Consider the following 14,607-nt stretch of genomic DNA (forward strand, 5'->3'; position numbering starts at 1 on the left):
TTCACTGCCTGCACCAGTAGCTCTAGTTCCTCCATTTTGTTACCTAGGCTCCTCGCATTGGTGTATAAACATCTTAATTTTTGCTGTTTGGCCTCGCTCACATTTTGTACCCTATTAGGCACAGTCATTCTACAGCCAGTACTATTAGACTAGTATCCACACCGCCCTCGCTCCTTATATACATTCTCCTACCCACGGCTGTATCCTTTCTTACTTCATCTTCTTCCCTCTCAATGCTAAAATCTGGCGTGGAGATTTTCTGGACATCTCCCATCCATCTCCCCCTAATTCCTAGTTTAAAGCTCTCTTTATCAGTTGTGCCAGCCTCGATCCTAGAAGTCTATTTCCTTCCCTACTCAGATGAAGTTGATCATCATAATTTTGCCACACCTTTGTTGCTCTTCTCTAGGAACAGGCAGAATCCCACTGAAGATCACCTGAGTCTCGATTTACTTAAGTGTCTTCCCCAAACTGGCATAGTCTCCCTTGATATGTTCCATTTGTTCCCACATAAAGGACAATCAATGGATTCTTTCCTGCTCCTGTTAGGATCCTCTTCAGCCTCAGGTCCACATCCCATATCTTAGCACCTGGCAGACAGCACACCCTTCTGTTCTCTGGATCAGTTGTGGGTACAGGCCTGTCTATTCTTCTCAGTAAGGAGTCTGCAATCATGTAGACCTGCCTTTTCCTAGTGATGGTGCAATTCTCCAGTCTATCCCCGTTCCCTGTGGCTGCAAGTCTTCTTGATTCCTATTCTCCCTTGCAATCCTCTGCAACCCATCCTGTATCCTCCTGGGCTCATATTTGGTGTTGTAATCTCCATTGACTCTTCGCCTCTTCCTATAGGACTAGCTGCTCTTCTCTTCTTCCTTGCCCTCCCACCTTCAGTGACCACCTGCTGTACCCCTTCTTCATTTTCCAACTGCACAAACCTGTTCCTGAGCTCTATTTCTCCTTCACTAGCATGTCTTTTCCTCTTCCTGGTTCTCTTAGTCACATGCTTCCACTGTCCACTTTTCTCACCCAGCAGTCTCCCCTCAGAGTTCTTTGGTCCTGCTTCCATCTGCAAGTCTGAGCTTTTCCCTTAAGCCTCCTCATGTCTTTGGTCCATCATCTGCTCGAACCCCCTTCTAAACTCAACCAGAGTTTCCACCTGCATCTCCAGTCCTCGGATCTTTTCTTCCATCATCTCTATCAGGTGGCACTTCATGCAGACAAAACTCTTTTCAGGTACCCCCTCCAGGATCATGTACATGCCGCAGCTTCTACATCCAGTCATCTTCATTGTGCCTTCCACTAGTTGGGTCACTACCACTGCTGCCCCTGTGTCTGTCATCGCCTTCTCACCTAAGTCCTGTTAGTCTGGGAAACACAAAACAAAACAAAACAAAACACCACCCACAGCAAAATACCCCCCAAAGAGCACCACAACAGTGCCAGAACACCACACACTCCCTTCACTAGCCTGTCTGTTCCTCTGCCTGGTTCTTCTAGTCTTCACCCCAAACTCCCCTTGTAAACTCCCACTCAAACTCTTGTTTACAGCTTTGATTGCTGGCTCATGTGCAGCTGCAGCTGTCTGTCAGTTTCTGAATTTACTGACAAAAACAGTTGTGCATTACTGTAATATTTACTCAGGACATGTTAGTCTACAGGATCTTAGTTTAAAATTTTCTTTAAAAATATTTCATTAGTGTGTTGCTGAAGATTATAAAATCAGATCTCTAAAAAAATCCTTGCATAGATTTTTTAGATGCACTATCTGAGCATTCATCTTTAGCCTTAAATGCTTGGATCTCCAGACATATTGTCTTTTAAATAAATCCTTCAAAAGACCACCCTTATCTAAAATACACATACAAGCCCAGGTTGCCACCGGGCATAGGGGCACAAGTTTAATAATACTGCATAGGGCCCCATAAATCCCAAGGACAGCCCTGGATGCACACCCTCTCAGTGGCTCACATCTGTTGTATAGCAAAGCTCACTAGTTTCTCTCTGAGCACCCTCTGTATTTGCAAACATTGAGCAGGAGTAGCTGCAAAAATTAAGGCATTATTGACTTAGGTTCCACAGTAGTGCCCATTGATACCGTGTCAAAACCTATAGTAGGCCTATAATGGTTAAGGTTTCAAGCACAGATGCCTCTGTTGTGTTGCAACACATGCCTATGCTCGCATAAAGGCACCATTGTCTATTTCCAAAATGCACAAAGTTTATGTAATATATTCATAGTGGCCTATATTGTCTTGACATTTGATTCATTGTATGTGTGGAAAGGGTGTTTGAAACCAATCAGGTTTGTCAATTTTCTTGGGAGTTTAACGACCTACATTATATGTAAATTACATTTTTGAGTAGCATTTCCTTATTCTAGCAGCTTGTGTCCACCCATGCTTTTCTAAAGGAAAGTGTTTGTGCTCTGTGTGGCTATAGATTTTAAACTGACAGCATTCACTATTGATTCTTTTATTATGAGTGTTACATTACACAAGACATATAAATTCATTACATTGCTAATAGAAATATGCTGTGCATTAACTTACCTGCTTCAAACCAAGATCCCTTGCATGGACAATGTAAGGAAGGCAACACTTAATGGGAAACCAGTGCTGTCACAGGGTCTAAAACTTCCATGAATGACAGGAAAATATGCACAGGATGTCGCTTTAACATGTGGCCTATACTGGTCAGTAGCATACCTACGTATCTTATAGGACGATACAGATATGCCCCTGTCTGCAGATATCCATAGGGCACCAGAGACAATGCAACTTGCTCTACTGTTGAGACACAGTTTTTCAGTATGCTTGCATCATAAATATAAAGGGAAGGGTAAACACCTTTAAATCCCTCCTGGCCAGAGGAAAAACCCTTTCACCTGTAAAGGATTAAGAAGCTAAGACAACCTCGCTGGCACCTGACCAAAATGACCAATGAGGAGACAAGATACTTTCAAAGCTGGAGGGGAGTGGGAAACAAAGGGTTCTCTCTGTCTGTGTGATGTTTTTGCCGGGACCAGAGCAGGAATGCGGGTCAGAACTCCTGTAAAGAGTTAGTAAGCAATCTAGTTAGATATGCGTTAGATTCTGTTTTGTTTAAATGGCTGATAAAATAAGCTGTGCTGAACGGAATGTATATTCCTGTTTTTGTGTCTTTTTTGTAACTTAAGGTTTTGTCTAGAGGGATTCTCTATGTTTTGAATCTGATTACCCTGTAAGGTATTTACCATCCTGATTTTACAGAGGTGATTCTTTTACTTTTTCTTTAATTAAAATTCTCTTTTAAGAACCTGATTGCTTTTTCATTGTTCTTAAGATAAAAGGGTTTGGGTCTGTATTCACCTATGCAAATTGGTGAGGCTTTTATCAAGCCTTCCCCAGGAAAAGGGGTGTAGTGCTTGGGGGGATATTTCGGGGGGAGACGTTTCCAAGTGGGCACTTCCCCTGTTATTTTTGTTAGACACTTTGGTGATGGCAGGATAAGGTCCAGGGACAAAAGGTAAAACCTTTGTACCTTGGGGAAGTTTTAACCTAAGCTGGTAAAAATAAGCTTAAGGGGTCTTTCATGCAGGTCCCCACATCTCTACCTTAGAATTCAGAGTGGAGAAGGAACCTTGACAGCTTGTTATTCAAATAGTTGCAAATAGGATTCACCTTAAAACTTAAGGTAAGTAATAAGACACATTAAGGAACATTCAAACAGTATTTTTATCATGTGTTCCAAGCATATATTTTCAAATACTAAATTTGTAATAAGAAAAGGAGGACTTGTGACACCTTAGAGACTAACAAATTTATGTGAGCATAAGCTTTCGTGAGCTACAGCTCACTTCATCGGATGCATTCAGTCTACACCTTATTCTCCTGTTAAAGGCAAAGACCTGTGAACAAAAGATGCTGCTTCTCTCACTATACCTTCTCCTGATGATGACAAGGAAATCAGAAAGGGTAGGGGTGGTATTGTTGGCTCCTTGGTGTCTTTGCCACCCATGATTCTTTGGTGAACCAAGCTTAGACTCTGTTTTAACCTCCTCACCTACAATTAAGTGCCAGGAAATTGAAAAGAACTGTTTCATAGCTGAGTATCTCTTCACAAAGGTTGCAGATTGCCTGATTAGAAGCAGAAGGACTTCCACATCATTGACCTATTCCTGTATGGAAACCCTTCACTAGATGACCACTAGAATAGGTATGAACAATTGTTTCTGCTTATTGCAAAACATCTTGACTGGATTCAAAAGTAGTTATATTTACCAACTGTCCCAACTGTTTCTGTTGCAGGACAGCAGAAGGAGACTATGACAAATACAATCACTGGTAAGTAGTTTTCCTTTTTACCTTCCATTCTTAATAATCTTGTACCAATAGTTGTTACACATTTCCAGATTTTTTTCAATTTTCCAAAGCAGTTTTAATTAATAGCAATTTAAAAACTTTCTTCCTCTTTTTAAAATCATTTTTAGAACTAGGAACTCTGATTAGAATTAGAACTCTGATCCTCATCCCAAAGATGTTAATGGGAGTATACTCTAGCCTGAAAAGAACTTTAGGCTGTCAAAAACCCCTACATTTATTAGCGAATCCAACCTGATTGTGGCATTGTAGCATGATCCTAGGATTTGTGATTTTTCAAATTGCCAGTGTTGCACAGGACAAGGCAACTTTCTCAGTCACTAATGTGGATTCGTACTGGCATACTTATGAGGATCACTTGCAATACAGTATTACCATCTAATTGTAAATAACTAACCATAGAATTACAGTTCGTATACTTCAGCACTTAGGCATAGGCACAATGAACTTTAATTAAGTGTGTAGTAGTAGTCTTAACTCCTTGCTTTTGATGTAGTTAAATGCATTTTGTTTAATCATATGAAAATATGTTTGTTCAAGATACTGGAATTCAAGTGTCCTGACTTTGTTTTAGAGCAAGCAAAGCAATAAAAAGGAATATTTGGAATGTTTAAATTATGGCATGTCCTGTTTTTTCTGCTTGTATTTATTACTGTAATTCAGAGAGAAAGTTTGCAGAAGTTTATCCTCATATTAAAAAAATTATCCTACAAAGATAAAATTAACCAAAATTTGATTTCTACATTCTTACATTTCTAAAACATATAGTTGAGACAATTTAACATTGCCAGTTTAATTTTTTTCAGCACATTAAAAGTATCACGTTATACGATTATTCAGGCATATTAGGGCACATGAGAACTAATAGAGTGGTTGCCATTGAAAAAGCCAACATTTTCCAAGAATTTCATACGTCAGTATGAGAGAGACTGCATTATTTCCTAATTTACATGTGCTGAAATGCTGGGCACATGTGGTACCATCAATTTTTGTACAGTTAACACAATTGAAAGCCCTTTAATCATCTTTGGATGCAGAGAACAGATATTACTTCCATAAATATAAATGAATTATCTACAGTTTAAAACAATTTAAGGGACTTTTAACTTCAATTGTATATGCTCCTGACTAGCTAATTTTGACTAGTTAAATGCATATTCATATTCAGAGGTCCAAATTCAGCCCTCACTTGTAACACCCCCGACTTCACTCAACTAGAAGACACTCCACCTTGCATTTGGCCCCCACACCAGAACTATTCATCATGCCTGTACTGAAAGAAGAGGAAGAGGAAGCTGCTATGTTTTTCTGAAATGATCTATTTCTAGTCATACCCTGCTTTCATACTAGTCTCATTTAATTGTGTGTGTGTGTGTGTGTGTTCGCGCGCGCATGCACATGTGTAAGAGTAGTAGTGCCATTGAATTCATGTGAGTAAAGAAAGTGGGATCTGACATTTAATGGAGCTAAGTGAGAAATGTATATCATATGCACTTTGTTCCTTATTTTAGTCTTTTCTGGCAATTGGGACGCACAGCATTTTGTAATTTATTTTTAGTTTTTCATTCCATGTTCTGTGGAATAGTTGCAATTCTTCTTGTTCATGATAAAGAATCACAGATCCCCTATTTTAATACTTCAGAACAAGGACCAGGGCAAGGAAATGGTGCCTAGATTTTGATCAGTGGGCAAATTCACCACGAGTGTAACTCAGTAGACTTATGCCTGCTGTGCCAGTGATGCATTAGAGTCAGAGGCCCAAATCCTGAGCTGCCATAGATCAGTTTAGTTGCACTGACATCCATGGAGCTATGCTGATTTTCATCAGCTGAGGATTGGGGCCAGAATCTTCAGTGGAACTCCCTTCGAAATCCATCAGAACTATTACATAATCCGCTGAAGTGGCTTCTGTTGAATTACTAACAGCAGGGGAATCTCTCTGCATAGCAAAGGCTGAGCGGCATCTTGCCGCCACAATGCTTTCAACATGGCAGCAAAGACCAGACTGGGCATAGAAACTGAGGCTTCCCACATTGGTAGTGCAGAATGCAACCAATACATTATTCATAGCCAATCCTTGTCTTGATCCTTTGAAAAATCTTATACAGTTGGTATTTATCTAATAATTGCATAAAACATCTGTGAATGTGGGAGTAGAAACTAAACTGATTGGTTCCACCTAACCAATGCATCTTTCAATTACCTGTTTTAGCAAAGGAATGACTCTGGTAAGTTTTCAAATAGGTGTGGAATCTGTGACATATAATAATTAAGAAAAATGTTTGATACCAACCCCCCTCTTTATTAATTCATTTATCAACATGTATCAGTGCAAAATATCAGTTTTGAATTAGCATAAAAACAGTGGGAATCCATGTCCAAATAAACAAAAAAAGATTTCCAAAGTCAAACAAAAAGTTTTTAATACTGTATTCTTAGCAAGAACATTTTAACAAAGAATGTGTACTTTAACTTAATATGGTACAACAGAGAAACCATACTTAAAAGTTTCCATTATCTAAGACTCTACTGCATATTCATTTTTTATCTTAAAAGACCAAAAGCCAAGCTGAACTGAGCATAAAAAAGCATCAATTATAATCCTCATATTACGTCAGCTATTAGGGTTTAGCTCACACTCTTGAATTGGTCATCTAATGAAAGGACAATTTTTACAACATTGTTTTAAAAAATGTACACACATTTTCTTTAAAAGGTAATATATTGAGTATCAGCTTCAGTAAACAAAGCTTAATTTATAAACACAATTGAAACAGCTCTATGTTGAACGGTTTCAGTGATAAACTGGACTTGTATGATGTACAGCCAGTGAGAACATTTGCGGCTTAATAAAATCATTGTGCCATTGCTATACAATAATCACTACCTCCTTTTAAAAAAAAAAGTTAGTTCTTTTGGGGAATAATTCCTTTATGTGCTTAAAAATACTACAACTTCTTTCTATCTTCTGGGACCTAAAAATGATCAGTTGCAACAGGCTTGGTTTGGTATGGTAAGCTTGTAAAAAGTCTCAGTATATCTTAATGACAATACGGCAGTTTTCGATGCAGCAACAGTAAATTGCTTGAAATTGTCCTTCAAGTTTCATGCTACAAATCCTTCACGCAGTTCTGAAGGCATCAAAGGTTGGAAGGGATATCTTTCATGTACTATATAGTCTTCAAATTGTGATCATTATATATTTTTCAACAATAGCTTCCTTCAGTACATAATAGTAGGTTTGACGTATGTTCTGTTTTCTGAAAAAAATAAAAAGTTGGTTACATAGTGATTTATATATTCTATAAATGAAGCATTTAGGATTCTTTAACCATGCAGTTTAAATGATCTGATCTTTAAGTGACAGCTTTTGGGTCAAGTGTCTTTTACCTCTGGAAAACAGGTGACCATGTATTTTAGTGAGTGGGGCCTTAGAAGGAATTAGAAAGATAGCCTCTTGTGTATGTCACAGTTGGAAATAAGCTTAGTATTCAAGCAGATCCACCTATTTGGTGCATTGATTAGCCTCCTTTATATGGTATGAGTTGTAGACTTTCAAATTAGTTTACAAATGCTTGTAATCCCCAGCAATATCTCATTATAAACAAACACAGTAGAGACTGGACATTAAATATTTAAAATATCTACTGCCATGTATCCACTCAGCTCCTGCTGCCATCTGCTGCCCCATCTGACTTCCGTCATTCTTTCCAACCTCAGCGTTAGTCTCAAACTCTCCTTCCTACAACCCCATCATAGCCCCAGACGCACCCCAACCCTCAGCTTCTTCAGCATACCCTCACTTGCTAAATTCCACTTTTGACCCCTTTTAGTCAAACCCAGCCCTAGAGTCATGATCCCTTCTCCCCCCACAGCGTAAACTCCCTCTTCATGGCAGCTGTGAGTATCTGGGTTTGGATTGTGCATTCCCTGAAAACTGATAGCCACTATCAATGACTTGACAAAAAGCTGGATTTAATCATATCTCTAATTTTTCCCCCCGTAGGACAATTTTTAAACCAAACAGGGAACAGTTTTAGTTCTAAACTTAGAAGCCACTCCATGGTCAAATTCCACACTGACAGTCTGATGGCACTGTATTGCAAGGGAGCGGCAAGGCAGAGTTTGGTCCTACACATTTGAAAAAAAATGGAGACTTGAGAACAATGTTCTTCTTCCCCTCCAATTCCTGACTGACTTATCCCCTCTTTGTACCTCACACTAAAGGGACAGATTCTTATCTCTGCACTACAGCCCTCGGGCTGCTTTGTAAATCCACTGAAATCAGCCACACTGTAGAACCTGGTATGCTTCTAGTGAGACCAAATATGGTTACAGCAAAGAAGAGAGAAGCCATTGTTCCCTTAGGTATAAAATCCTTAAAACTTAAATGACAGTTTTTCCTCCTGCCACAACCGTTTAAAAAAAAATTTACTTCTGTTTCAGAGGGTAGAACCATGAGTACTTAATGCAGTATTCAGAGTACCACAGAAATTAATGTAGTTTATGTTGGGCAGAATAAAATGTGACTCCTACAGAACCCAACAAACCCTTCTGCAAAGCAGTGCTTTTGAAGAGTAAAACTACGCTGAAAATCAACATGGTAACAGCAGTACATCAGTATGTGTTCCTTAGAAAAATGGTGTTTCACTCAGAACACCCCCCCCCACACACTACTCATTTAATTATTGTCTTTATTCACAGAGACAAACAGAAATCCACCCACACATATCATACAAAATGTGCTTGTGTATAGAGCCTATCATGTGTAATCTTCACATTCAGCAGCTTTAAGACCAAAGATAAATAAATGTTAAAATACCCACAGAAAGCCAAAGTAATATGAATCCATATTCCTATCCAATAAACAGTGAATCAACAATTCATACAGCTAAACCTACTAGTTCTGATTCTGAAGATGGTAGCAAAATGATAATCTTGAGTAGCATTCTATATAATGTTGACTTCTATCCTATTACTGTTTTACATATGCCAATACTGAATACTCATAAGGAAAGAACCAGTATTGACCTGCTAACTGACACAGATCCTTGGAGCAATCTCAAAGTTTGCCACATTTCAATTTCAAAATGCATTTCAGCTATAATATGAGTGATTTATCATCTAACAGTAGCTGTCAAAGTAAGCTCCTAGATAAAACAAAAACATCTGGAACCATAAACAGAGGAGAGCAGTAGCTGAATTTTAATCCAAATCTGACATGCTCACTTCATTAGGAACGGGAAACAGCTAATTAGTAATTGAATGTTTCATGTTTTTAAGAGGGCTCTGACTCTCCAAGCAGAGATGATCTAATATATATTTTGGATGTAAACAAGAATAAAGCTCAAGAAGAGCCAGGGAAAAAGTCTCGCAAGGAATGTCTGACAGCCCGGGAACCTCAGCAGAAGTTAGAGAAATGATTTTTGGGGAATCTATGACTGATAACATTTAGTATCTTAAGATTTATACGAGAAAGTTTGGGGAATGGGTCAGTAGACATGCACATCTTATGGCTTTTTTTAAAGCAGATTCACAAGAGTTCCTCACACAGCAGGCTGTAGATTATGTCTCCTATTTTTATGTTATACGTTTAACTAATGCATTGGTACTCATTTGGACCTATTGACATAGCAGATATTGATTGTCATTGAAAATCATAGAAATGCCTTCAGAAGGGCCCTAGTTATTCCCAGGGGCTTAGTATATATGTGGGAGACCTGATTCAGTAACACAAAGCTCCGTAATCTGTAAGAAAGAGGCTTCCTTCCTAGTCCCTAGAAGCAAGATTTTTAAAGGTATGTAGGCACCTAAAGATGGAAATAGGCACTTTTGTAAATTCCACTAGGAATTGGTGCCTAATGCTCATTGACTTTCATTTGAGTTAGACACCTAACTCACTTTAGTGTAGAGCTACTCTACAGCCGTCTGTATGTCAGTCAGGGTAAAAAGATGTGTGATCCCTGACCAACATACCTGTACAATCAGAATGCCCTAGTGTAGTTGCAATTATACCAGCAAACCTGTGCTTTTTCCAGTCTAGTGTGTTTGTCTCATGGTGGAAGGCTTGCTGATATCATTACATCCACACTGGGAGTACTTTCGGGTATAGAAACTTCTATGCCTAAACTCTTCCGTTTTCTTTTTACTTCAACATTATCTTAATAAAATTAGTATATCAGTATTCCTGTACCAGTAAGACCTGTTCTTAGGCACTCTTGAAAAATCCCACCAGACACCAATCTGAAGCTTTAGGCCCCTGAATACCTTTTGTTTATCTGGCTGTAAGAGTACATAGCATTCAGAGAGTGCATTCACAGGGTTGGGTTTATATGGAGAGCTGCCTGAATACTGGATTTTCAGTTAACACACAATTCCAAAAAATAAAAATAATAATGCATTTTGGGTGAACCTGAGAAGAAAATAGTTTCAGGTCAAACAAAACATTTTATTTGACCTGAACCAAAATGTTTTCTTTTGGTTTTTGCCTTTTTTTTTTTTAAATTTGTTTTTAATGTGACAAAAGGATAGTAATTCAGTCTGAGACACTGCCTCAGGGCAAAAGTTACTTTGTTGAGGGGAAAGAAGACATGAAAGATCTCATGAAAGAGTTCCTTCTTCTCACTATAAACAAATTAAACAGAAAGCTTTTGTTGTGACAAGAGACAGGTTGAAGGGTATCTAAGGATTCATGTACTTTTACAAATAAGCAAACATTTCAGAGAGATTTTTGTGGCTCTTTTTTAACGTTTCACAAGCCTTTCAACGGTGACTTATACAAAATGAAATGCCTTTTGGTCAGCTAGTCAATAACTGGAACAATGATGCACTAAACCAGCCCAGTTAGGAAATGTGAAAAATAGCACCAATTTTTATATAACCATTTGAATAGAAAAAATAATAGAATTTTGTTTTATAATTTCTTAAACTAACTCCAATTTTTGCAAATGTTTGTACATTTGAAAAATGGGTACACTTGGATGAAAAACATTTTGCTGTGAACAATTCAGCTAGTTCGCCTCACTTGGAATGGGAGAGGCTGTGTGTAAAAGCATTCCAAATTATTAGTCAGTATGTTATTACCCAGCTGTGCTCCTCTGCAGTGCATGCGGGTGAAATTCACCATATGCAAAGGGCTAGTACATGGGGCTAAACACTTTAAGTTCCATATAGGTTTCAGAGTAGCAGCCGTGTTAGTCTGTATTAGCAAAAAGAAAAGGAATACTTGTGGCACCTTAGAGACTAACAAATTTATTAGAGCACAAATTTATTGCCACAAATACTCCTTTTCTTTTTGCGAATACAGACTAACACGGCTGCTACTCTAATGCTCTAATAAATTTGTTAGTCTCTAAGGTGCCACAAGTATTCCTTTTCTTTTTAAGTTCCATATAAACATTATTGTGTAGTTTCAGTGGCACTTAAGTGAAACAAAGGCCTTGTATTGGCCCTTCACACAGTGTTGAATTTCACCCTGAGAGATTCTGTGACAAAAGGCACAAACAAAGTGCTAAATATACACTTTGCTTAATCTGGACACATTTAACTGGAAAACCGGCTTTTTTTTCAGCTCCTCTTTTAGGGAAGCTGTAGCACCAACTACCGCTCAGTGTTGAGACTAATCCCACGTCTCTGGTTTAAGGTGTTCTACCTAAAGCACTTCTGTTGCAGCCCAGTTCTGTGGACATCTTAAATGCAGTATATTTCTTGATTTTATTCTTGGTAAATGTTAATAACTCTATTATAAATATTTAAAATCTGAGGGTCGGCAATGATTTAAGTAACTTGCATGAGGGAAATATTGTCTAGGGGGTCTGGATTTTAATGCTGAAACTGGCTTGCTATTTAAATTTTGGCACTAACTTCTCTAAGCTTCAGTTTTCCAATCTGTTAAATGGAAGCAATGCCATTACTTCACTTCATAGGAGTATTCTGAGGCAAAATGAAGTAGTATTCACACACTGTGCTCTTAAAGACAAACAGCGAGGACTAGAATTAGACCTCCTCGTTCCCAGTCATTCTTCTAGACCTGGGGCTGTCGGGTTTTTTTGTTTTTACACATTACAGCTCTATTTACCACACAAAGTTGAGAATCCCTGTTCTAGCGTGTTTGCAAGTATACCACCAGTAGGTATGTGGAGTTTATATTCAAATACCAATTTCATTCAGAATTGGCATTCCCTTAATGACTTTGGTGAAGCTTAGTGATTGTAAATGTGAATCTGAATATGGAAGCTTTGGTATATTATGACCATTCTGTGTCTACAAGGTTCTGTTTGGTAATATACAGATAATGAATAATTTAAATATTTTTTGTTTCAAGAGCACTTATCAGACATCAGAAACAATTCTGTATTACTAGTTGCGCTATTAAACTTCACTGTAAGGCATTCTCTAATTCCACACAACCCCCACCTACAAGAAGTCTAAGTTTTAAAAGCATCCTTGATGCGATTTGTAGGAGAAAGGCAATGAGATACGGACAAAAATTCATAGTACCGAAGAATATTCAGTATCTCGTCCCCATAGCCAACTGCAACTGACATAGCATTTTATGGTATTATATAGTCAAGATTTGAATAAATCTGTGTGCAATAAATGTATTCTTTTATTAGGTTTATCCTTTAATCAAATATTCATTTATGTTGGCTTCATTCTATTAAAAAATGAAATTACACAAAGGTGAGTAACTCTGTAGATTTACAGTAGTTTAAAGTTTAATCTCATTCTCTAGGGGTAATATTGACAATATAAAAAGTGCATAAATGATATTCCCTAACACTGAAAAATGCTTATGAGCCCCCTGTGCATGTTATACTGTTTTACAACCTACAGTGAAATGCATAACTCGCTTAACAAGCAAGACCTTTAGAAAGCTTCCCCCCACCTCCTGCAATGTATAACATAAGTTAAGATCTCACAGTTTCTATGTGAGCCATATCCTGTGTTAATTATTGTAATTTTCCTGTAGGATTATGTTTTCTTTCCTAACAGAGTGGTCATTTGAAGGTATGTGTATTTCTCTTTTTTCCACAATGTAATTGTTTAATCATTTTGAAGGCTTAATTTATATTAAACAGAAGAAAATCTACAGGCAGTAGTTACCATTTCCATATATTTTCAAATTTCATACTTTAATGTTAGGATATAGATATTCAGGCCTGTCTGTAAAGGCCTATACTCTAAGAATTTAGGTGGATTCTTATCACTTAGCTAGTTATAGAGGTATAAAAGAAAGAATCAAAATCACTGTCTGCCGATGTAAGGTCCTTCTCTTACTGTGACAGTCTGAGGCCCTGTGCTTAGGCTAAGATCTCTGGCTAAGCAACAGAGGCAGCATAAGCTGGGAAGTGACCGGTCACCTCCTCACATTCCAAACTGGTCACATTGAAATAAGGTGCTATTGGGCTGTTAGGAATACAATCCTGTCCTGATAATGCCTATCGCCTCCAGAGAAAGGGAAGTGCCTAGAAAATGTAAAAGGAAACTTAGTTTGATAGCATCCTGTCTGGCAAGAACTCATTTATCAATAGCTGGGATGTGAAATCCTCACTTCTGTATTGTTTTGTCATTATAGTTCCCACTTTGCTATTGTTTGTCTGTATAATCTCTGTCTGGTTCTGTGATTGTTCCTGTCTGCTGTATAATTAATTTTGCTGGGTGTAAACTAATTAAGGTGGTGGGATATAATTGGTTACATAATCACGTTACAATATGTTAGGACTGGTTAGTTAAATTTCAGGAAAATGATTGGTTAAGGTATAGCTAAGCAGAACTCAAGTTTTACTATATAGTCTGCAGTCAATCAGGAAGTGGGTGGGGGAAATGGGAACAGGGAATGGGAGTGGGGAAATTGGAATCATGTTTTGCTAAGGGCAGGAATGGGAACAGGGACACAGGTGTAAGGCTCTATGGTGTCAGAGCTGGGAAAGGGGACACTAAGGAAGGAAACTGGAATCATGCTTGCTGGAAGTTCACCCCAATAAACATCTAATTATTTGCACCTTTGGACTTCGGGTATTGTTGCTCTCTGTTCATGGGAGAAGGACCAGGGAAGTAAGTGGGTGAAGGAATAAGCCCCCTAACACTTAATTTATCCCTCTTTTTTCTGCAAGCCCATTTCTTCTGGTCTGTCTCCTTCCCCCAACTCCAAGTAAGTGTGCTAAGTCTGACATTTTCAGCCTACTATTCTTGACAGTGCTCCTTTAAGAAAAATGAGGGAGGCAAACAAGCACAGAATCACCTTGCT

At 38.2% G+C, this 14,607-nt stretch overlaps 1 protein-coding gene and 1 long non-coding RNA gene across 9 annotated transcripts in view; one reads left to right on the forward strand and one right to left on the reverse strand.

The window, feature by feature from the left end:
* Positions 1-14,607, reverse strand: part of DACH2 (dachshund family transcription factor 2) — a 511,793-nt gene that overhangs the window by 19,931 nt on the left and 477,255 nt on the right. For 3 of the 7 annotated variants that reach the window (XM_043492055.1, XM_038416328.2, XM_038416327.2), the window contains one exon: positions 6,756-7,618. The exons of the other annotated variants lie outside the window; for them this stretch is intronic. In XM_043492055.1, the coding sequence (XP_043347990.1) occupies positions 7,581-7,618 (38 nt within the window). In that variant the 3' untranslated portion in view covers positions 6,756-7,580. Of the gene's footprint in view, positions 1-6,755; positions 7,619-14,607 lie in introns of those variants that run through there. 7 annotated transcript variants of the gene reach the window in all.
* LOC122455697 overlaps positions 3,851-14,607 on the forward strand; it is a 47,339-nt gene continuing 36,582 nt past the window's right edge. Inside the window, exons 1-3 of one of the 2 annotated variants that reach the window (XR_006274098.1) lie at positions 3,851-3,953; positions 4,104-4,194; positions 4,287-4,322. This is a non-coding gene — a long non-coding RNA (uncharacterized LOC122455697). Of the gene's footprint in view, positions 4,195-4,286; positions 4,323-14,607 lie in introns of both variants that reach the window. The other variant, XR_006274097.1, reaches the window with a different exon arrangement.

The sequence above is a fragment of the Dermochelys coriacea genome, chromosome 9 (genome assembly GCF_009764565.3).
Source record: "Dermochelys coriacea isolate rDerCor1 chromosome 9, rDerCor1.pri.v4, whole genome shotgun sequence".
Taxonomy (NCBI): Eukaryota; Metazoa; Chordata; order Testudines; family Dermochelyidae; genus Dermochelys; species Dermochelys coriacea.